Raw genomic sequence first — 24,242 nt, 5'->3', positions numbered from 1 at the left:
TGTGAACTAAGTTTTTATTAAGCTCAACTCTGACCTGAATTAACTAATCCTGTGTGCGTGTGTGTGTGAGTGAAATTCCTAATTCAAATAAACAATCCCTTCAGAATAAATTAGGGATGGTTTAGAACTGTGAGAAGAACCATAAGCACAGGGTTTTGTCTGTTTCTTAGAGGACCCACAAACATCAGTTGGTAGTGACATCCCTGCAAAACACATCAAAACCCGTGTGCCATCAGTCTCTTGTGGTTTGTGGAGAAGTAGCAAGATGTAGAAAATAATATACACATATTTAAGAAATGGACAGTGGCTCTCTGTAGATGTTTATTCTACTTACAGTAACAAAAACCTGTGAACTCCCATATTTTAATGTACAGTGATATATTCTGCCATATAAAATACAATTTACAGAAATTTCTATCAAGTAAACCTAAACAAACACACTTACTTTTTGCATACTTTTGTGTATGTCTTTAAATTAGAAACATCTCATTAAGAAAAAAAATCTTACACCGTAGTTGTTGTTTGCATTCAGTATCATTTCTTTGCATGTGACTGTTGTCCCTCACGTTCAGAACAGACCATCATCTCAACCAGCAAATCCTGGAGGTACAAGGACCTCAAGGATGCACCAATGTGACTGTGGTGATATACAAGCTACCTGTAATGTAGTCCTCAACATAAAAAATGTTTCCAGGAATCTAATTTTATGTTTCCAAAACTATTTTATCAAAATATTTACCCGACTGTCAGTTTCCATGGTGAAATAAATTAGGGGGGGTTTATTTCCTACTTTAGAATTACATACTTGAGGACTACATGAAAAGTAGCAATGTAATGTATTTCATTGTGAAAAATGCTCCTCTTCAATCACAACATGATGTGCCACAATAATTTAGAGTTTAATGCAACTGTATCTTTTTAGTGGAGTTTTATATACACTGCCAGCCTAAGTAGGGTCTAACGAAGGAACAGTAACACTCATTTTTCAAGAGCCCTTCTAGAATGAAAGAGCACTTTCAGAATGAAAAAGTCAATCAAATTGGGACATTTCTTAAGTCTATGGCAAAATTCTGCAAAACCAAAACATGCTCCACTAAATCAGTTCAACTGAAGTAGCAACTTAGTTGCTATTTAACCAAATTTTCTTCCTTCCTATGGTTTACCAATTCATTTGTAGTTTTCACCGTTTTCAGATAAGTTCAGATGCTTTTGTAAGTTTAGCTGGTTATAAAGGTGCTACTCTTGTGTGTTCTTTAATGACAGGACTGTAAAAATGGGATATTAAAAACATTATGAAAAATAAACTAAGTACAACTTGTTTCTTTGCTGTACACTGAAGAGATGGATTCCAAAATGAAAACGCCTGTATATGAAAGGAAGATAGTGCACTTTAAGCTTAGAACATTCCATTTTCACATCCTCCATCAGTCACAAGTAATTCATTAACACTGTTCTTCTGCAGCCTTTTCCTAAATGCACGACCCGTCTGTTGTAAAAGAAACACAACAACCTTTTTAACGTGTGTGCTGTGGGAACAATTTTGACACCAAAATACCATGTAACTGAGATGTAAAGGTATGGCTCCTCAGGTGTGGATTAAATTCTCTTATAAAATTACAATTCAAGTTACTGGAAAACATAACTTTATAATCTTAAAAAGCAATATGCTCTTCTTAGACTTTTTCCATTTCTGTACTGTAAATGGAAACTTTAAGATAAAGATGTGAGTAGAAAAAACAAAATTTCAGTACAGTTAACATTGTGAATTTTTATAAGAAAAACATTATGCACAAAATGCAGCAAGTGAAAGTCCAATATGTTCTTGCTTTTCATCTAGCTGATTATTTTCATTCACAGTTGTTGAAAAATTGCTAATTCATCAGTCCATTGGGTAAGGCTAGTTTTACAACAGAATTTTTGGAAAGGTGAGAATATATACAGTATATACAGAAGATGTGCAGTCCTTGCTGTGTTGCAAAAGTGTATTAGTTGTGGGAAATACAGTATCAGTCATAGCTCTATGACTGATTGCTCGAAGATGAAGCTTCAGTTTCCACTGGTTTCTGAGTTTCCTTTGGTGTTTCTGGCTTTGTCTCTTTACCAGTTTCCTTACTCTTACTCCTATCTTTGCGATCTTTCCCTCTTTCCCTGTCGCGATCTCGATCTCTGTCTCGATCCCTTTCCTTCTCCCTGCTCCGATCCCGGTCCCTGTCTTTCTCTCTGTCGCGATCCCTGTCTCTGCTTCTCGATCGCTCTCTATCGCGTCTTCTGTAGGAGTCTCTGTCTCTGGTTCTTGTCCTGTCTCGGTCTCTGCTTCTTTCCCATTCCTTACCCCTCTCTGAATCCTTGTCTCTATCTTTATTTTGGCTCCTGTCTCTATTTTTATCCCATTCTTTGTCTCTGTGTCTCTCCCAGTCCCTGTCTCTGTTCCAGTTTCTGCCACGGTCTCTTTCCCAAGGTCTGCCATGTTCTCGATCCCTTCGTCTGTCCTCGAAGACTCTGCCTTGGCGATTATCTCCTTGCTGAGGCTCTGCCTGATCTAAACTCTTGTCTTTATTTCCTCCCTCATATCTCTCTCTCTGTCTCCCTTCAAATGTCTGGCCTCTGTATTCAGGATTTTTGCCTTCTCGGAAGTCAGATGACCACTGTCCTTCTGACTCAGATCCCTGTCCGGACATAGATGCAGATGGTCCACCTTCATCCCACATCTCTTTTCTGTGAGTTGGTGGATGGCTTGGAAGGTCTAGAAGTGGTCTTGGTGGTTTCATACCTTGTTGTGACTGATTTTGGAAATGAAATCTAGAAGGGGGAGGTTCATCTTCTTCTGGAAACATTGCAGGTGGGCCTCCTCTTGGTCCTCCAAACTGATGTGGTGCTGGACCTCTCTGGTTGGAAAACCTGGGTGGTGGGCTCCCTCTCCGTTCTTCGTATGGCTGTGGCAAAAGTCCCCTTGGACCAGGCATATGATTTGGAGCTGGACCTCTCTGCCCTTCAAACTGATTTGGGTGAGGCCCTCTTGGTCCCCCAAAATGACTGGGGGCTGGACCTCTTGGCCCTCCAAACTGAGGCCCCCCTCTCTGTCCTTTGAACTGACCTGGTGGGGGTCGTCTTTGACCTCCAAAAGGAAAAGGTGAAGGTCCTCTGTTTCCCATAAATGGAGGGGAATCTGGTCCTTCAAACTGTCCTGGAGGCCCCATCATCTCATCATATTGGGAATCTGAGAATTCCCTTTGTTCCATGTGAGGTTCCCTGTGATCTTCAAAACGAGGTGGTGACATTCCTCTTGGACCACCATGATAAGGAGCAGGGCCCCTGTTATCACCAAAATATGATGATGGTCCATGCTGTCCAGAAAATAAGGGAGGAAGGGGACCCTTTTGACCTCCAAATCTTCCAGACTGAGGTCCTCTTTGCCCATCATTATTTGGAAAACCATGCTCATCAGAGAACTGTGGTGCTGGTTCTCTAAAATTAGGTCCATGAGGTCCTCCAGGTGCATTGAGCATCATTGGAGGACCTCCTTTCTGCCCAGACAAAGAAAATGCCCTGTTTTCCTCAAAGTGCTGTGGGGGAGGTCCACCCTCACTCTGAATTGGTGGGGGTTCAGTTTGTTCTACAAATTGATGAGACTGAGAATTCCTTTGCTCATCATATTGCACTGATGAAAGTCCCATCTCTGGTTCAAAGTGACCAGCTGTTTTTTCCTGAGGAGGAAACATGGTATTTGAAAAGGGTTCCATTCCCATTGCTTCCTTTGACTCATTTGACCACGACACTTGATGCATATCTTGCAGAGATGAGCTGTCATTTGATGTGGAGAAATTAGGCTGAAAAGATGTAGTTGGAGGTGTTGGGAGCAGCACTTTACGTATAGGTTTGGATGTCGAAGGTTCTCCAGAAGCTGTTTGATTCAGGTTTTCCAAAGTAACTTGAATGGTGTGTTCAAATTTGCTGTTTGATGTTTCTTTCTGGGACACTGTAGAAGCCTGTTCACTTGAAACCCAATTTTCAGCAGTAAAACCAGGCGGAGTAGCAGAAATTAAAGTATTATCTTCCTTACCGAGTGAAGTCTGCAAAGCATTTGGAAAACTCGCTGGAGCAATTTCTCGTGTGGATGCCTCATTCTGTACCACCTGTGGCTTTATCTGGGAATCAACAGCACCATTATTCTCTGCTGCCATCCTTCGAGCCTGGCGAGGATCTCTGTTCTGTCGTGGGTCACAGCCCTGGTTTAAAACTTGTGCTTGCTGATTTAAAGATGAAGGTAAATCTACTTTTTGTGTAGCCTGCTGGTCCTGATGGAATAATTCAGTCTTTACTAAGGATGCTTTTGCTGGTGGTGGTGACATTAAAGCATCAGACACTGAAAAATGGGCCATTGAAACACCAACAGCTGCTCTTTGTTGCCTGAGGGCTTCTTCTTGTTCTTCTAGTTGTCTTTTCTGTTCTTCTATTTGTTTGTTTAATTCTTCCAACATTTTCTGCTGTTCTACCAAGGACGAGGCCGCAGATAAATCAGGTACATATGAAGCAGATGTTTCTGAAGAACTGCTCTTAGTGTCTGTATACATTTTGTTGGGCAAATCATCAACTGTCACTTTTGCTTCTTCCAAGATAGTTTCATCCTCTGGATCATAGGCTTCATCCTCTAGTTCTGCTGCATTGGATGGCTTTTCCACATTGTATCGTTTTTCACTTTCACCAGTCTGCATTTCAAAGGCTTTTTCCGGGCCATACTCTTCCTCGGGATCATATGGCCTGTCATCCTCCTCCTCTTCTATAGCTCTGTCCTTTGACATCTGCCCAAACTGCTGTACAATGGGATCTAACAGAGGAACTGCTGACACTCCACCATCAGCAGCAGCTTGACCTTCCTGACTTGAAGACTGAACAGTTCCAGAATCCTTAGCAAGTGGCTCAAAAGTTTTCTTTTTCCCAAAGAGGGTCTGCAGGATGTGCTCGAGGGGTGTGGCGGTTTTGGAGGACGATGACTGAGTGGTGGTGCCGCTGGCAGGGGCAGCAGTTGAAATCGGTGGGGTCACAGTCGCTGTGGGTCCACTTTTAATGGATGACAGTATTTTCAGTACTGAGGGTGTCACTGCTGAGGAGTCTGGAGCAGGTGGGGGTGGAGGTGGAGGAGGAGATCCAGGTGGTGTTGTACTCACAGACGAGTCTCCTGAATAAAGTGTGTATTTTGGAGTTTTCTTCTCCTGGGAAGCTGGAGCCCCTTTGGAGAACAGTGATGGTTCAGGCTCCTCGTGTGCTTGAATTCTGCTTCGCTTCTCCTCTATCTTTTCTGTCTCAATGCCAGTGGCAGGACGTTTCCCTTTCTGACAGATAACCAATCCAAGAATCAAATTTGGCCGAGATGACTCAAGACCTGAAATGGAACACAAAGATTGTGTATGTAAAAACAAGATTTTTAATGATGCTTTCAGTAGAAACTCATTATGTTATATAGTAGCAGCTAGAAAAGTAATAAAAGTAACAGTTTTTTTAAAATTCCATCAGATCACCTATTAGCAATTTTCATTAGTTCACAATCATATGCATTTATATTTCTTTACATATATATAGTATATATTAAGTCTAAATTCCTTCTTTGATACCTTTAATAAAAGATTTCAGCATTAGGTATTGTTGTTAAAAAGTATCTCTGCAAAAGTTCAAACCAAAGAAAGTTGTTACATTTTTGTATTTTTACAAAAAAATACAAAAATCAAATATTTATGTTTAAATAGTTTGCAAGTATGCTATATACACAGGGATACTGAAAAGTGAGAACACCTGGATCAAACATTGCTGTTTGTATTATAATCTGTGCTGTAAGTCCACACTGACAACAGCCTATAAATACTTTGTCTGTCTTCAAGTTAAACAAATACCAATAATGGCTAAAAAGATAACATTAAACAAACTGTGTTTGGAAACAGTGTTAAATCCGGCAACCTACTCCCAGTTTGTTGTTTGTTTTCCCAGCTGGGCATTATTTAAAAGGCAATGGAAGCAGGGAAATTGCACAGATGTGTGTGGCTGGGTGAGCTCTGGTGTGCAGGGCTGAGGTGGCCTTGCAGCCTCTGCTGCTGCACACACTGTGATGATATTTAGGCCTTAATATGTAAATAAAAAACATGATGAGCAGAAATGCTCCTTTGTGAGAGCTTCACACTTGAAGCCTTGGAGAAGTACATCCAAAAGTGATAGGAAAGTTTCTGATAGAGGAAAAATGCAAAGGTCTGTAGGTCTGTTTCCTGCTATCGTATTTCCTCCTCTCACATGCACAGTTCCCACTGGCACTTGTGGCAGATACATTCCTAGATCGAAGGGCAGGGAATGAATCCTTTAACATACAGAGGGGGCAAATGGAGAAAATCTGTATAATGAGAGGCCTTTTTAAGTTCTGGATTTAATGGTCCTTGCAGGGCCACTGTCCTTCCCCTCTGTTGTCATTAGTTACTATTTGCATCCAGCAAGGAAGTGGTAATATAGAAACACAAAATAACCTGTGAAATGAGAGAGAATATTCACTGTGGTTACGTGACCAGGCAAGGGCTCTGACCTACACTGACCCTTCTATTTAAGATCCCATAAGTAAGAAGTTTTTATATATATGTTCTATATGTATGTTCCTTGTTCTTATTAAACCAACTGCTCATTAAGGAATGATTTTTAAATATCTAAGTATTAGCACTGAAAACTTTCTGATACCAACACAAAGCCCCAGATTCCTCAGGAGCAGATACCTTCCATTAGCAAAACACATCCATTACTTTGCTAAAAGAAAACAAAGTTTTTTGGGGACACTTAAATTTACCATCTAACAAGAAAACCATTTCAGGTGTTTTTCTAAATTTATGTTCACACTAATTAATTTCTCCCCAGTTGGTGGGTGTTGACCAGTGCAGAATATCTCACAAATGTGTTCACCCAAAACTCCCAGCAGGCATTTGCTGTTCTGCTGTTATTAATGTTTTGGTTGACTTTCATGCAGACTTGTGATTTATGCAATTAGTCACAACGAGTCTCAAATACTTAATAACTGAAATAAACAGGTGTCAAAAATCCATCTGGCAGAATATTTAATAAACAGCAATTACTAAGAAATCATGTTTGAATCCCTGTAACAGGGATCACGTCTCTAATAAAAGCAGGGTAAAATTTTAATATACTTTCAAGGCAATAAATTCCATCAGTAAGTTAATATAATTAGGTATAAATTCTGCTGTTTAGAATCTAGTCATCATAGAAAAAAATGCATTAAAATTTTACACTTTAAAAGGAGAATTTTACACAAATATTTTAAGTTTTGGCTAACCTGGCACCCACATTCGCTCACTTCAAAGAGATCAAATACTAAATACTTCTTTGAATGGAGACACACAGCCAGAGCAGCTTTCAAAGGTCAGCCCCATTCTATCTCAATATCCATAAATAGCTTAAATGCCTAATTTTAGGAACAACTAGATGCTGGCTGCAGTCTGCTACTACTGCTCAATGACTGCTTTTCACAAACACGTTCTGAAATGCTGCAAGCTGTGCTGGCAGAGTTAGAAGCTTTCAGTGCTAAATTATTTATAACAGTTATTATGCTATTATGCATTTGAAGTCCACATGCTGGTTTTATTGAGTTACATCCTCTAACTAAAGTCATTAAAACAGGCTATACTAAATATTAGTATTGGATTACTATTTGCTTTTCTTAGCCTTAAATACATTTTGTTCATTAGACCAAATTTACCATATTTATGTGTATACTGGCCACATCTTTCCCTGTCACCAGCAGCTGATAAGAAGTACCTGCACTGTCAAAAGACACAACCTCCTTTCTGCCCACCCATGGCAGACCCACAAGAATGGACTAAGCCCACCCGTGTGAGTTTTAAACTGCAGAGACCCTTGCAAGACACTGTTTCTATTTTATCAATGCCATTTAAATATTTGTCCCAATTAATCACGGGAGCAATTGACAACTCACATGAAATTAGTACCCCCTTAACTCAGGGCTCCAGATCCCACCCAGCACTGTGCCCCTGCTCTGCATTCAGGTTCCTTTGTTGAGGGGAAGTGGTTGGCACAGAAACCTGGGTTTGTAACACCACGTTCTGCTGCTGCTTTTCCCAACAGGATCTGCTGAGAGGAAGGCACCAAACTCCATTCACAGTTCAGTTAAAGTTTTTGCCCTTTTGTTGCAATTTTTAAGAGCATTCTGAACAGCATGAGGAGATTCATACCTTCATACTTCATGAAAAACACAGATCCTATTGTAAACTACCAAAAATAGTACCAGCATTTGTGGAACCCTTTGCTGATACATGGCTCTTTTATTACAATTCCTTTAACTATATAAGATAGTTGTCATGTTCCCAGCATTGCCACTACATCCCTCATTAAATCACCCTCTATTAGTAATTAAGTCTGAATATACTATTTTTAAGAAATGAAAATGGTAAATAAAGTGTGTATGTGAAACAGAGACATGAATTCACATACAGGAAACCACTGCAAAAAGATAGTGCAGAAGACCCCATGATACATAAAATCTGGTAATAAATGTCTGAGATTAACTAAATATAAATCAGGATAACCTTCCTTTAAATCACCCATATCAGTTTTCTGCAGATCTTCTAGGTACTAGTGCAGTTCAGGAGTCCTCAGTTGCGTTCCAAATCCAGTCCATTAGAAAACAGGAGAAATTCCTAATCCATACTGGAACTGGTTGATAAAGATGGAGTATCTTCTAACTAGGATTTCTGGAGTGGCAGTTTGATTGTCCCCTCCCTTCTGCCCCCTCAGCTCATATTTATCAAACCATCTAAAGGCAATGCTTTTCCAAGCCTTGCTAAACTCTACTGGAAGGCACACGATTAAATTTAAGGAGACAACGACCACGTTCCACAAAATATTTTTATTGAATGTCAGAGACAGAAAAAACAGTAAATTACATCAGATGTCATTAACAGGTGTGGATTACATGCTGTGGTTTTCATACATACACAAACCCGAAGAACAGCTTACCTGATTCTTCTGATCTGGAACACAACTTAGCACAGCTGAGAGGCAAAGGCTGCCGTGGGAGTTCCCAACAAGTGTGAATTTATGGCAGAACTCTATGTGGGTCTTCTGTGAAACTGTTCCATCTCATACCCTTCAAACCTTGTTTCTTTTGCTATTCTCTAAGCCACCTGGCCTACAAATATCTGTGTCTGTTTGAAAACCCGACTCATAAAATTTGCCTCCATGAACACCTGCAGATGAGAACCTGCATTTCTTCTGAGCAATTCCCTCCAGTTTAGAAATACTTTTGCACTTGAAACTCAGCAAAACCAGGCTGACAGTACAAATTTCTCTACTAAGAGTAAGGTTTGGCTATGTTTGCCAACCTCCAGTTTAAGGTAGAGTTTCATTTGAAATGAAAACTATAGTGGAGAGTTAAAAGAAGTAAATAAAGCAAAGCTGGTATTTCAACAGGAATGCCAGAGGCAACAATTAGGTAAATGTCTCCCTAAAGCAGGTTATTTACCAAACCAGCTCCCATTTACAGCCAATGCAATGGCCAATCCCACCCTTGTGCTACTGCACAGAAAGGAGGGTGTTTCTTTTGTTCTGCTTGGAAAAACCAGTCTGTGAGTGAAGACTCTTTACCTACACCCCTATGCCAGAGTGTTCTGCACTTGGTGTACACTCCTTGGCTGTAAAATGGAGTAACAGTTTTTGCCCACCTCTCAAGAATTCTGCAAGTTACAGACTATGAGGTGCTGAGATTCAACAATTCTGCCCACATTGCTATCATGTGGACAGCAATGATCCTGCCTTTTTAGCTATTGCCTAAAAACAATCACCTGGACTGTGCACTGCTCAAGGATGGATAAAACAGACTGGGAGTGTAGGAGGAAAATCTTGTCTGAGGATGCAGAGCAAGCGCCCTTGGCCATCTCATGGAGGAAGGGACAGCACTTAACTAAAGATGTTTCTTTTGTTGTTGTAAGCCATGAAAACCTGGCCCAGCCAGTGCTGCTCCTGTATATCATCTCTGAGAAAGCTTTATTGAGTTTAGTGCTACACTTGTATTTGAGGAGCAGAGGACAGGCAGCTTCCCAGAAAAGTCAGCCCCTGGATGTTGGTTGTTTCATACCCACCATTTAGTGGCACCCATAGCCACGACAATGGAGCTCTACCTTCACTGGAACCTGCAGCTCTTCAGCTTCTCAACTGGTATTTTCTATAAACCCCCAGATCCTTATTTGGAAACTAAGCATATGCACCTTCTCCATCCTCAGATGAAGATGACTTCAAATTTTGTAAGAGAAGGGTGTTTCATGGTTGAATTCATTCTCAGTTCTTCTGTCCCCATGTTCACCAAACATTACTAGAGGAAATTTTGTCTAAAAACAGAAGATTATAATACAACCTGCCTATATCAACTGCTGTCTGCCACCTACTAATCCTATGGAATGGGGGGTTCCTTTCCCCACAAAGAACTGATTTTCTGAGGTCAGTGACTTGACTAGAGCTTGATCCAAGTAGAACAGAACATTTCAAACCCCTCAGGCCCCACACTGCATGTACAGATGAAACACAGCACAGACAGTGACAATGCAGGGAAACCACCAGAAATACCTTTGTCTTCACGGGTTTCTTGACTCCTCTGTGGGATAAATTTCCTGCTTAAGTTAAGCAATGGTGAATGGCTTGTATGGGTCTGAGGTTTGTGAATTTAGGGGTTGCTGACAATAGGGCAGGATTTTTTTAGTGTTTTGGGTTTGTTTTTTAATATAGTGGCTGTTCTATATCCTTGCTTTTACAGGTAAACTCACTCTCCTGACAGCATAGGAGCATCTTGTTGGAAAGACTGTGTAAACTTCAGACAATTTTATCTTGAGCAGTGTTGGATTTCCATTTTCCTCCTATTTACATAGTTTAAAATTTGCTTTATATAAAAGAAATTTAAATAATGCTTACATTAAATATTCAATAACTTGTCTCAGATTTTTGGTTTGTGATTTTTACCTAGCATTTAACCTCCCCTGTTTTGTGCTTACCTGGTCCCTCAAAGGGCAAGAGTTTGGAAGGAATGGGGTCCTTAGAACTCAGGGGGATCAGGTAGAGATCCTTGACATGTCTGTTGTTATTAGCTACAACACCAAAACGACCACGACTGCTAAAATAGGAGTAGAGAGAGATATAGGCAACTTCTTCTTCTTCTGTTGCAGGATGGAAACGAATCAAACACAATTCCTGGAATACAAAAGCAAAGTGGAAAAACTCAACCTGTAACATACCAGCAAATAAAATGGTACAGGGCAAATTCCAGAGGTAAAATAAACTGTTCATTTATCACTCCAACTGTGCTTTAGGGCAACACTCACTTTAAGAGACTACTGCTCTTCAATTTGTAATATTAAAACAAAATTAGGTTTGTATTTTTCAGAAATACAATTTACTCGTGTATCTTGCATCAAACTGAAGAGCTTGAGGCTCAAATAAAAAAGAAATTGAAAATTCTTAGTTTCATTATTATCTCTGTATCCTGTGCATCATTTTTTCACTTCTGAAGTGATTTCAATATTAAAATCTATTACATACATTAAATGATAAGTCCCTTTCCTTTAAGATTTCAATTTAAATCTTCACGATTTCAATTAATAAATAGTATGAAGATTTAACTACTATGCAGGAGAGAGAGATTAAGAAGATCTGCAGCTCAATAAACACATTTCCTCAATAGATCAAAAATTTCAAAGTGGTTTTGGTAGTTTTCCTGGGGTGATCTGTGCCAGTATTTGCCATTTACTACTTTATATTATAAAAAGTTGTCCTTTTACATTGCTGTATATTTCTTCTGGGTTGTGCAAAGGATTTTAAGTTAATACCTTAGAAAGTGAAGATTTGAGTTTGCCAACGTAATCCCAGACTGTCTTCGGTGAGATCCTCCCCCCAATATGAATTGTATCTGGTAAATCCTAAACAAGAAGTATCACATCATGGTATGAGAAAAACCAAAAAGGAAAACAAAACAAAAGCAGTGCAGGTTGCCCCATCCCAGCAGCTCAGAGCATAATGCACAATTATATTTAGTAAACTTCAGAACTAACTTTCTGATTTCAGACAGGCTGTTCCTAAATTTGGAGACGTTTAACTATGGCATGTGACCCAAAGGCCAACGGGATACATGAAACAGAAACATCCCCAACAAGGAGAGCAGTAACACATCACAGTTCTGCATCCACATTACTGGCATTTACAGAGAAGCCATAACACATATGTAGGTTTCTATAAAGAAACTGCTCTCTGCACTACAGATTTTCTCCACAGTCAGTGCAAGTCACTTAAGTTCTAGTGAGCCTCCTGTCACGAGGACAGTGAAACTCCTATCAGCAAAAGCAATACCCAAAAAACCATCAGCCCTACTAATAAACTCCTAAAACACACATTTGTGTTTGAAACCTCCTAACAGTCACCTGAGATGCCCTTCAGAGAAAAAACAGAAAAAGAAAAGGCTTACTTATTTTAGTGCAAACATTTCTACTGTCTTGTTGTTTGAACATACACCCTCCCAGAACTGTATCATCCAACTGGTTTTATTTGAAAATTAGCAAAAAAAGGATGATATTTTTCACAAACAGCCAAACAAAATCTTCCCACAGATCACATCAGTGACCCATCTAGTTTGAGAACACAACAAGGCATCCACTTTAAAACACTATCTCTAAAACAATGAGGGTGAAATAAAGGCATAATTCCACGTTAGAACCCAACATGTTGAAAGACCTTAGATTTCTTCACAGATTTGTAAGGAATTTGTAAAAGGCTGCATTTTTTTCTTGAGCTACTTTTCCTGTTACTAAAGGGATACCATTTACCACTGCTCCAGTTCTAATAAAACTCCATAAAAACACACAGTGCCCCCAACCTTTCCAGCAACAGGAACTGCAGCCCAGACCACTCCAAACACACACACACATCAGTGCTAACCTCACTAAGGTAATCAAAGCACCCGGAGACTGGATATGCTTTAGTGACAAATTTGGCCACACTTTGCATGTTAATAAATCCTTTCCAAATGGTGTTGAGACGAGAGAGAAAGAGGGAAGTGTCGCTGTCCTGAGGTGAGCGTGGCTCTGCAACACTGCAAAACAAATCCAAACAGAAAGGTTACACAAAGCAAACAAGGACAGACCCTTTTTTAAAAATTCTCCTCCCTCCTCCTGTTATCCCACACTTGCTTTTAAATAAATAACAAAAATTTTACTAAATGCTTTGTTAATGTTTTCCATTAACTTGCTATTAGTTAAAAAAGCAATGAGTAACAGAAAATTAACTGGTAGCTGTAGACAGGTAAAGAGATGCCAAAAGACATGACTTTCACAACATTAAGTTACCACTATAACTGTTGTGATTCCAATTCCATAACAAACTACTTGGAATTACAGACTTCCCGCTAATTAAGTCAACAATGTGCAGCAGAAAGTAAAATAATTTGCCATGAATAAAATTATTTTAACTGCAATTGCACAAGAATATACTCAGCAGTATTTATTTTTACTAATGTATATACTTAGAATAGGAAAGAAATCCACTTCCTTTCAAGCTGATCAAGTGTTTAACTTCAGTTCATATTCAGATGTAACAGTATTTTAATACAGGATGGAAATCTGGAAATGCCTTTAAACCATCTCTCCCATACAGTGTGTTCTTCTATGTCAATACACATGCAGACTCTAAGTCTGCATAACCTCATTTTATTTCCCTGCTGAAACATTGCACAGTCTTTGCTGTCAACACACCCTCATGCTCTGAAAATATTATCATCTATGGAAGGCAAATGAGAGATGGCAAATAAAAAATGTAAATCAGGCTCCCTGAACTTTACACCTGAACATGCCTTTGGACTGGGGGAAAGGGAATGGAATGTGGGACTGTGCAGAGAAGCCCAGGAGGGATGTGACAGCCTGGCTGCCTGTGGGGCACACGCACCTGCTGTTGGGGGACTGCTGAACCGCCAGGTATCTGGGGTCTGGGGAGGAGGACGGTTTGGTTAGTATGGATTTGGGGACAGCTGCAGCTGGTTTGGAAGTTCCCTGTTTGGTTTCCCCTGTTGAGACTTTCTCAGCTGCAGGCCCAGAACGCTGTGCTGGTGTTGTGGTCCCAGAGGAGCCGCTCATGGCAGTCCTGGGGTCTCTGCCAGAAACCGTCACGGTTGTGACAACTGGGCCAGCACAAGAGGCAGGGAAAGCAGAGACCTCTTCAGGTACAGCAGAGTCTGTGCTGTTCTGGCTCTGGCTGGTAGGAATGTAAGTTGTTTCTGTGCTTGACTGAGGAACTGGTTCTGCCTCTGGTTCATCAATGTCCATGGCATCATCAGTGACAGGCTCTTTGTCAGGCTCTGCTGCTGGGGCTGCTGCAGGACTTTCAGACTTGGGCTGGACTTCTGGCTTTGATTTTGACTCCACCTTTTTAGCAGAAGCCCCTGACTTCATCTTCTTAGGTGGTACCTCATCTTCCAATGCTGAAATCTGACCTATAAATTTATTTCAAAATCTTTTGATTACTATTTAACAATAAAAGAGTTTCGAGAAACTATTTCAGAAAAACAAACAAACAACACTCTTAATGTAACAGTTCATTTACTTTGCCCCGAGTCAGCATTGTAAATACCTGTACAGATTTTGCAGTTCAGGTCAAAAAGATGGGCTCGATGTTGACTTGTTGTATCCTTCAACATGCTGCTAAAAATGTCCAGAGAAGGAGCACTGTTCACATTGGGCACAGTTCGGGTTGACTCCTGCTGCTCCTAAAAGTGAACAAACACAAAAAATATTGCAGTTGGTCATTACTGTCAACAATAAAAAATACTTTGAAAACTGTTAACTAACTTCCACCTCTTAAAAAAAATAATAAAGGCCTTGGTTAAAGCACATCTCATTAGACAGAGTTCTCAAATTATATTTGTCCTCATTTCATTCCAGAGTGTTTTGAAGTAGAGAGTTAATGTTCGGAAATAGATTTCTCTGTAATTTGACAGCAAGGGCTGAAAAATATGCAGCACTTTTGAAATGCCTATAAAATATGCTTATTGTTGCACTGCTTTACACTTAAATGAAAAATGCTAATAGCACAACTACCAGGCAGTGATATCCCTACAGTTCAGTAAAACAATCCGCACTTCTGTTGACAAATTTGAAGTCCCAGTTGTCATTTCTCCCCCTCTATGTCCTCCTGCTGAAGCAACAGCCCCAGTACTCACATCAGAGTCAGACACTGGGGGAGAATCTTCCATATTGACAACTGGCACATGTTCCCATTTTACAGCAGTTTTCTTGGTTTCCTGAGATTTGCTCCTTGACTCCACTAACTGAGAGAAACAAAAACATTCCGGTTAAAAGTCCATATATTTATTTTATTGTATGTTTTGTTATCATTTGGCACACAGTAGAGAAAAAGTATATTGAAACTGAGCATTATTAACTTAATATGTGTGGTAAGGGCTGGCAAACGGGTATCTAAGGACAGAATGTTACTCACTGCCTTAGCTGGTTTCTCTTTCCACACAGACAGTTCTTTAGATACAAGTTCTTCTGGTTTCATTCTCACTAGTTTTGACAGTGAAATTTCCTCACGAAGGACACGATGAAAAAGTCCCTGAAAACAGAAGAATTTTCCTCGTTATCATCAGTAACTCTCAGTATAACTGAATAGGAATGTCAGAAACTGAACAGCCACTCTCCTGTTTCAGATCTATTGTAGAAAAGGAAAGTTTCAAGTGTTCTCTAGTGAATATTTTCATCTATACCAGCAGCTGTTTTCTTCTTTTAAAGCAGAGATATCATGTATCCAATACATACTACAGAATGTCACAAGAGAAGAAATAGACCAAGTCTGTATGTATTTCAAGAAAGCCACTCTGTAAACAAGTATTTCACATCAAATGCTCAAACTGAATAAATATCAATGACCAACTAATGCAGGCTTTGAACTCCTACTTGGATGAAAATATTGTAAAAAAGGTTTGAATGGATTTATAGTAATATTTAAGAGTTTAATTTGTAAGTCTCTATCTTGAAGCTCCTAATGTTCAAGGTATACCATTTAAAAATCCAAAAAGCCCACTTCTATTTAAGTTTACTCTTTAAGAAAGTTCCAAACCTGGTTCTTGGGGTCCTTGAGATTGAACATGATGCTACGGTATTTACTCTTGTATCTGTTGTCTGTAACTTGGAACAAATTAAACATCTCCTTTTCAATATTGAGTGCTACTTTCCCCACTTCACTCTCTGTCATGACCAGGTCATCGCTGTCATTGACTCTGTTGAAAACAAGAACAGATATGTGCAGATATGTCAGGTGTGAATGCTCAGGTACAGCCACAGTTTTCAGATCTGACCTTGGCTGCTCCTCACCTAGGGAGGGCTTGAGACTCCTTTGACATCTGAGAGCCAAAGTCTATCTCAGGACCTTGAACTTGGGCAAACTTTAATCACTGCCCACAGGGAACCCAAGCACTTGAGTTTCAGTCCTAGATTCTCCACTGTGACCAGCATTTCCATTTCAGAGACAATACAAGAGGGCAGTGCTCTATGATGTCTGCTGGCTGGCATTAGCTTTAACAGTCATTGGGGGAAAACCTGCCCTTTATTGTGTTTGGGTTTTTTTCTTTCCCAAGTGATAGTTGTCCACTGAGCAGGATTTCTTAGTGTTGATTTTTATGTTGAGGGGAGAATCTCTCCTTCAGTGAGCCTTTAATATTTCACTCTATTTCCTGTATTATGTTCCCTACAACTCTTCACCTCCAACACTGCCAGCACAAAGTTTTAAAACTCAGAGCACCTGCATTATAAAAGCTGCTATGCTGTAATTTAGTTCTTCAACTGTAATTGCCCCACTATAAATGAGATAGCAAGGTTTCTTTTCCTAAAGGCTTATTCACATACACATTTATTTTATATTAGGAATTTTTATTTGAAATATAAACCTGAAATGCCAATTGTAGTGATTTGTAGCATAAATTGAATCCCTCAAAATTCCTTATCAAGACATAAACAAAACTCTGCAGGCTAAACATTTACTTCTCAGTGTAGCATCCTATATAAAATAAGTGCTTTGAATTCCCACCTCTTCCATAATATTTCTTTCAGGGACCGTCGAATATTTTGTCGAATCTGAGAGTTGGGCTGTGACTGGGCAGAACTGGGGGAGGCTTTTGTTTGGCTACTTCCAGCTGCAGCTGACACGGGAGGCAGTGAAGGCTTTTTGAGTCCTCCACCACCTAAAGTGGAAGATGGAGCTGGTTTCTTGGAAACTGCTGAGCCATGGGAGAGAGGTGACTGTTTGGAAGGAACACTGCCTGATGAAGCCCAAGGTTTCTTGGGAATGACACCTTTGAAACTTCCAGCAGGTTTCAGTGGTGGTTTGGTGAGTGGTGTGTTAGAGTAGGATGGAGACTTCTTGGAAGGCAGATTTTTAGGGAGAGAAGATGACTGTTTCTCCATTACAGACACAACAGTCTTCTTTGATGCCAGTGAGGACTCTGCTCTATCTTCATTCCTTTTCTCTTCCCTTTGAGCTGTTAAGAAAAAATTACAATATTAAAGGCTTAACTTTGTAACTTTCTATTAATGAAGACAAGGTACCAATCTATAAAAAAAGTATCTGTCAAATGCCATTTCCAGAGAGTAACTACAAGCAGGCAGTTTAAGCTATTTACTCTCACTAGCCTTGTTAAAAGCAATTTTAAAAACTGTGTCAAGGTTGACATAGGGTGTTTTTTTGGTTTAAATTTTGTTTACAAAAAAAATGGGGGGAGGAAAAGGCACCACCTTCAAAGATTTCTGAGAGTGATTTCATGGTTAAGCTTCAAAAACTCCCACACATAGAAAAGAAAAAAATAGAAATAAAAGTAAGACAATATAACTCACATTCTACACTTAAGCAGAAAAACTCTCATAGCACCTTACAGAACCAGTTTATCATGGAATTGATGACAGAGTCCATGAATTTGAAACTGCATTAATATTACCTTTAGTGTAATTGAAGTTTAATAAACCTATTCAGTTTCTAGCTAAAATCCAGATTTATAGAACATTTAAACATCAACACTTCTGCTCAGGCTGTGGCCATCTAATTCCCATCATTCTCAAACTATTCCATTCACAGTATTCAGATTTTGCATTTAAACATCTTTTCTCCACTTTTACTGGAATAACTGATATGCATTATACACAAGAAAATTCATGAAGTCTTAAGTAAAAGCTCCAGTTTTCACATCTGTTAGATATACACCTGCACAGGACTTTAAAAGCAAACATGTCATTAAAGTGCATTTCATCCATTCACCTTCTGGCACTGACATGAACAACTGAACGCAGCTAAAACCCCCCAAAACACACCCCACCCTCCTGCAAAGAAAACATCTTTCACAAGACATCAAAGTTACAGTGGGCAAACACAAACACATGGATCTTGAGAGCTCAAACAAGGATGGGTTCTGAGGGAAACTACCACAACTAAAATAGTTGTTTCAAATCCTGCTGAAGGTCTGTAGAATTAGCCCACAAACCCTGTGTGCAACATACAGGACACCTCCTGGGCAAGATCCAGTGGTTTAACTTCCAATAAGGAAGGAGCAACTGGTCCCTCTTCCCCCTCCAGTTCTGCTCTGAAAGGGGAAATCACTGGGAAGGGTCTAAACTGTCCCATCTATCTGTTCTGAAATGGACAAGGAGACAAAGCCCTCCCTGGGGGTGTGGCTCAAGAAACCCCACACATCTGCAAAAGCTTCCAATGGAATCATCCCTCAGTCTGGGGAGGGTTTGCAATGTGTAGGGCACATGTGATACTCCCTCATTTCAGGAAGAAATGGCCTTGCAACCTTTCTGCATGCCTGAAGTTTAGGTACCCCTAGACATCACCATATGCTTCCAGCGAAGACCCTTCTCACCCCCAGCCCTTTAACTGGCCCTCTCTGTTGGCAGCTGCCCCAGGCACGGGCGGGAGACAAACCAAGAAACGAATTGAGCTTCTGCATGGTGAAGTACAAGGGTGTGTGTGCTGAACTCCTGCAGGAACAGGAGAAGCAGCAGAAGACCCAGAATCACTGTATCTTGATCCTGATTGTTTTCCAAAAAGTATTTTACAATTGAGCAAGATTTAACTATCTGAAGTGTGCAAAATAACCTGCTGCCACACTATATTAAATCATTTCACAGGGTGTGCTGATTTTGCTGTAAAGATTACAATTACTACCCTCACACACTCCCTGTTTTCCCTAGAGACTGCCTGTGGTTTCTGTCTGACTGAGCCAGGGAGACCTTTCATACGACCCTCTGTGTTCTCTCCCTGTGTTCCCTCTGCTCTCCCCTACCCCACTAACACTGTTCCAGTTATCAGGAGGAGTCTGGCAATCCCATGAGGGAGGAAGGGGATAAGGAACTGTTGCTGATGTTTTTTGTTTGGTCACATTTGGCCACCAGAACCTGAGAGGTCACCAGCCAAACTATTCTGAGGTCAGTCTTGAACAGAGAGGAGGCGAATATCCCAAACTGGTAACACTGCAGGAAATACTCTAACTTCCATTCTCTTCTTCCTAGTTTATCTTCTGCACAGAACAGTATCCTTTCAGGCAGGTGGCACAGCAGCACGTTCTGTGACTTATCACGGACAGGCAAGACAGCACAGCTTGGCTTTCAAAGCAATGACAGCAAAATGCAGTTCTCAGCACTAACATGTTTAGTTCTTTTTGGTTTACAGCAGCAGTGCAAGTGTAAATTTGTACTTCATCTTCTATCCCTCTCTATTAATGATTAGTTCAAAGCAGTTTTTGTTAACTACACTGATAAAACTAAAAATAGAAGAACCAAGATGTTTTGTGTCTGTTTAGAATGAGAACTACACCCACACCACACATCTTTCTGTTACAAACAGCTCTATCACAGTAAGAATATGGACTTGTAAAATAAATAATAAATAAATAAAAGGTACAAACATAGATTGAGTTCCCAGGGCTGAAGGAAGCAGGATCTGTAAGGTCTGAGTAGACACAGAGGCATCCTTTAGCCTGCCAGCTGACATCATAACTATTTAGAAAGGATTTCAAAGGTAATTCTGTGCTTCTTTAGCCAAAGGAAAAAAATTCAAAGAGTTCATAAGCATCACACTACTCCCCCAGTTTTCCCTAAAGACTGGCAATTTCAAGCTACTTCTATCTAAATTACAACAGTCTCCCAAGCAGGGCTTGTTGATTAGAGAAGTGGACGGTAGATTCTGCATGAACTGACTTCAGTCACATGTGGCTCCTTCAGTGGTTCAGAACTACCAAGGACCTCTTCAAACCAACAGGACAGAGCACTGTCTGATGGACACTGTCCAATTGTGTGCACACTGTGATAAAAATTCAGGTTACTTAAATCCTACACATACAAAGAACCTATGACAGCTATAGATCTGTTTTGATTATGAGAATTTTTGTCCAACCAAGTTTTGGTTTTCAGAGTCAAGATCAATGTGCTGCCACATAATTCAGCTGAAGGAACTCACTGTGTCATTACACAGATCTTGGATCCAACATCCAGGAGCACCCAGAGGCTTGTCGGGAAGGAGCAGGACTGGCTCTTCGGGTGGCAGCTCACCCTTCTATGGACCTACCCACAAGACAAGCACACCCATGGCCTACAGGACCTCCTGACAGGAATGGGAACATGGCTGGTGTGTTTGGAAGCACTAACATAAATATGTACTCTTCCTAGAGAGCAGTATGCCAATACATCTGGAATTTTACTTCTGAACAGATGCCAGAGCTGCTCAGCAAATACATGGGATGTATCATGGACCAGGGATTCCCTCAGACCACGATTTCAAAGTGCCCAGCCATGAAATCCACGAGCAGCTTGAGAAGAAGGTGCAGCCAATGCCACTGTACACAGCAGTCACTGCATTTTATACCAGGGAGACTTTGTTCCTTTTCATTAGCTCCAGTATACCTACAGTAAATGATCTTAAAATAAGATGAGACAAGGGCTGACCATCAGCCTACCCCTCTCAAGAGGGTAACAGGGAGTTTCAGCACAGGCAGATGATGAAGGCCAGAACAAGGCAATTAGTGGCTCTTCTGCTCAGCACTTTTAGCACACAGGTGAACCTCTTTAGCTTTATGTTAGAAACTAATTATTAAACTATTTTAAACAAAACATTAATTCCCATTTGCCCCATTTTGTCCCATGGGCCACTTGTTAGGACAGGACAGGATCCTTATTGACTGGAGAGAAAGGAGGGCAAAAGTGACTGAGATTCAGACAGAGCTGAGCCAGCTTGTTCCCAGGGCGAAAGCCAACAAATCCTCTGGCAGAAAACAGTGCATGCCTCCCAGGCTTAAGGAATAACATTATTATGGTATGTTCAGAACAGACAGCAGTAGAATCTCTCCCACCAGATGTCAACAGGCACAGAAACCCTCCCCTGAGGAATTCCCTGTGCAGCTAAGCCAGACATTACAACACGCAGCAGGACAGAACTGCCACATCAGCCGCTGTTACAGACGAGCCCGATGGTTACAGGTACTTCACTTGTGAACATCTCAAAACAGATGTCTCAGCAGTGCCATGCAGTTGTGGGAGGCCAACTTAGCAGGATTTCCAGTGTAGGGCTGCTTAGCTTTGTAATGAAGGATTTGCAGGCTGCACTTGTTATCACAGTCCATAAGCAGCACCTGGAGGTTGTTTTACATCATGAGCATTTATGTTAGCCAAAAGAAACTTTGCTTCTCTGATCTCTCAAAATATTTCTGTGTAACATTCAAAGCCTATTCTGATTCTTCCCCCTTTCCCTCTCCACCCAATCTTTCTTTGGAATAGTAGCTTTTGAAAGCCACTTCAAAAAACTACCCCCCACTCTCCCCTCGGTTTCAATTTACATTATCTCAGTTGTGATGAGGTTCTGCTGGAGACATTATTTAGTTCTTCCAGTTTTTAGATACCTGAAGAAACACATGCTATTCCTTTCCTCTGTAGTTTTAAAATTATTCAAATAAAAGGTCTTTAAAAAAATTTTATATCTGGCTCTAGCTGACACCAGAACTTTTAAAAGCTGTGTAAATAAAACACAGGCTGTTATACCTGAAGAGGTCATTTCACAGTGACTCTGGTACTGCCATTTAGTGGTTTCTAAATTTTTTTAAGGCATCACAGCTACCATTACAGGACATTAGAAAGACTTCTGTGAAACGTATCTTGCAGATATGCAAGCTGTTTGTTACAGAATAGTAACTCAGAAGTTTCTGCCCAGAATTTAGATTTTGCCATTAGGTTGTTCATGCACAACTGTCTCTGGTGTCTAGTACCATCTCAATGTTTCACTGTGTTCTCTTCCATCTACATTCATCTACATTTTTCTTCCCCTAGGATGAAATTCCTCCAGGCAGTGTGTGAGGAGCTGATGGCTGCACCGCATCCAGCTTGCCCAGAACCATCTGCAGTGGGAGCGTAGGCCCAAGGGAGCAGGACGACGTCAGGAACACACAGCACGTGAGGAGACACTGCCCAGCACAAAGGCTGCCCGAGCACGTGTGGGCTTACTGTTCCTTTGCACACTTCTGTCAGTAAAATAAGTTTCAGGGAAAGAACAAAACCAAAATCCCGTAACTCTACTTTCAGTCTTATGCACAGTATAAGAATTTGTGTGGCACAAACAGTAAGAAAGCCAGTAATTAACATTTTTCTGTAACAATAAAAATAGATCTGCAAAATTCTACAGTAGGGATAATGAAATCTAGAAACCGAACAGCTATTTGTGATCCACCTATTGAAAAGTGGATCATTTACTACACTTTGAAGGATTTATAGGTCCTTCCAGGAAGGAAAATTCACACTAATGCAGCATTGCAGTTGTTAAAACCCCCAAAATACCTGTTAGAAAGTATTCACACAGCCTGCATAAGGACAGAGCTGAGGAATTATGTGCTGTGAGAAGAGCTGACCTCTGCAGAGACACCAGCCCTTACAGAGCTGACCCAGCTGAGAGGAGTGCAGGTGTGCAAAGGCCAGCACAGGCAGTCACTACTCAGGCACTGCCCTGCCAGCACTTTGGGTGTCACATGCAGCTTGAGCTGTGCAATCCTGCTCGGTCCTGTGGCTCCTCTGGCTCAGACACAGGTGGCCGCAGTGGCTGTTCCTGCGCAGTCACTCCAGCACTGCAGGTGTCCAGTCCGAGCACACAGAAGGTGAGGGCACCCACTCCAGCACAAAGCACAGCAGCACAGGCTCCTGGCCTAGAGATGAAATACCTCACCCCTCTTTGACAGTTCTCTGAGAATTTAAGAACTGCATTTTTCCCTCTGTGAAACTGCTGAAGCCGAGGATGGGCAGGATCTCTCAACCTTAGAATCTGTTGTTCAACAGCTTCCCTTTGCCACTCAGCCTGTGCCCCAAGTGGACTTGTCCGACGCAGCTGTGCCCCTTCCTCCACGACTTGTGACAGAAATAACCTGAACAGAGAGCAGAATTTAACCAAACCCCTCCACCTCGATGTAGAGGCCAACACCAAACTTTAATACATGAGTTCTTTCGAGGTGAAACTTTTTGGTGCATTACCCAACTTAAAAAACCGAGTAAGAGACACGGGTGGGCTGGTGCTTTAGCCGTCAGTCCTAAAGCACTCCACAACGGGAAGCTACTTACCATTCCGAGCCGTCCCTCGGGAGCAGCTGTGCCCGGTCCCAGTGCTGGGGCCGCCCACCGCAGCCGCTGGGTGCCCCTGAAGCCCCCTCTGGTGGCACCGAGCACCGCTGCCCGCGGCTGTGCAGGTGAGGAGCTCTGAAACCACTGCAGCTCCGTGGCTGTTTAGCGGCTCTGCACCTTTTGCTGGACTTTTGGTCATTTCCCTCAAAGACAGCTTAGCACTAGTTCTAATTCACAAGTGTTGAACTACTCTTAAATCGGTTCCAGTGTTAGTTTTCCCTGTTAACTGCCCCTGGCACAGGTCTGCTTCCACTTTCAAGACCAACTCAGTTTATTGAACACCAGTGTCTGAGGTGTGCTGCCTGCCCCGCTGCTGCTCTTCTAAAGCCTCTATCAGCTCTACTCTGCACTGCAATTAACATGCCTGTGTGCCAAGCCTCTACACTGAGGCACACAAACAAATTTACCCTGTCTTTAAAGTTAACTTAGGAGACTTGGTGAGAAGGGCCTGTCATGGTGATTTCTCTGTATTCAAGTCAACCTGTAGCTCTACACTCATGAAAATCTGCAGCTTTGACA

At 41.1% G+C, this 24,242-nt stretch overlaps 1 protein-coding gene across 1 annotated transcript in view; it reads right to left on the bottom strand.

Annotated features, from left to right (window-relative positions):
• The window catches only part of DIDO1 (death inducer-obliterator 1), a 47,288-nt gene continuing 23,046 nt past the window's right edge, over window positions 1-24,242 (bottom strand). Inside the window, exons 8-17 of the mRNA XM_071573116.1 lie at window positions 17,110-17,560; window positions 16,144-16,303; window positions 15,523-15,639; window positions 15,245-15,352; window positions 14,656-14,791; window positions 13,975-14,518; window positions 12,973-13,126; window positions 11,871-11,960; window positions 11,040-11,235; window positions 1-5,380 (exon numbers count right to left, since the gene is read on the bottom strand). Of these exons, the coding sequence (XP_071429217.1) occupies window positions 2,019-5,380; window positions 11,040-11,235; window positions 11,871-11,960; window positions 12,973-13,126; window positions 13,975-14,518; window positions 14,656-14,791; window positions 15,245-15,352; window positions 15,523-15,639; window positions 16,144-16,303; window positions 17,110-17,560 (5,318 nt within the window). The 3' untranslated portion in view covers window positions 1-2,018. The remainder of the gene's footprint in view (window positions 5,381-11,039; window positions 11,236-11,870; window positions 11,961-12,972; window positions 13,127-13,974; window positions 14,519-14,655; window positions 14,792-15,244; window positions 15,353-15,522; window positions 15,640-16,143; window positions 16,304-17,109; window positions 17,561-24,242) is intronic.

The sequence above is a fragment of the Pithys albifrons genome, chromosome 18 (assembly GCF_047495875.1).
Source record: "Pithys albifrons albifrons isolate INPA30051 chromosome 18, PitAlb_v1, whole genome shotgun sequence".
NCBI classification, from domain to species: domain Eukaryota; kingdom Metazoa; phylum Chordata; class Aves; order Passeriformes; family Thamnophilidae; genus Pithys; species Pithys albifrons.
Note: the sequence above shows the minus strand (reverse complement) of the source record. Positions and strands in the feature narration are given on the sequence as shown.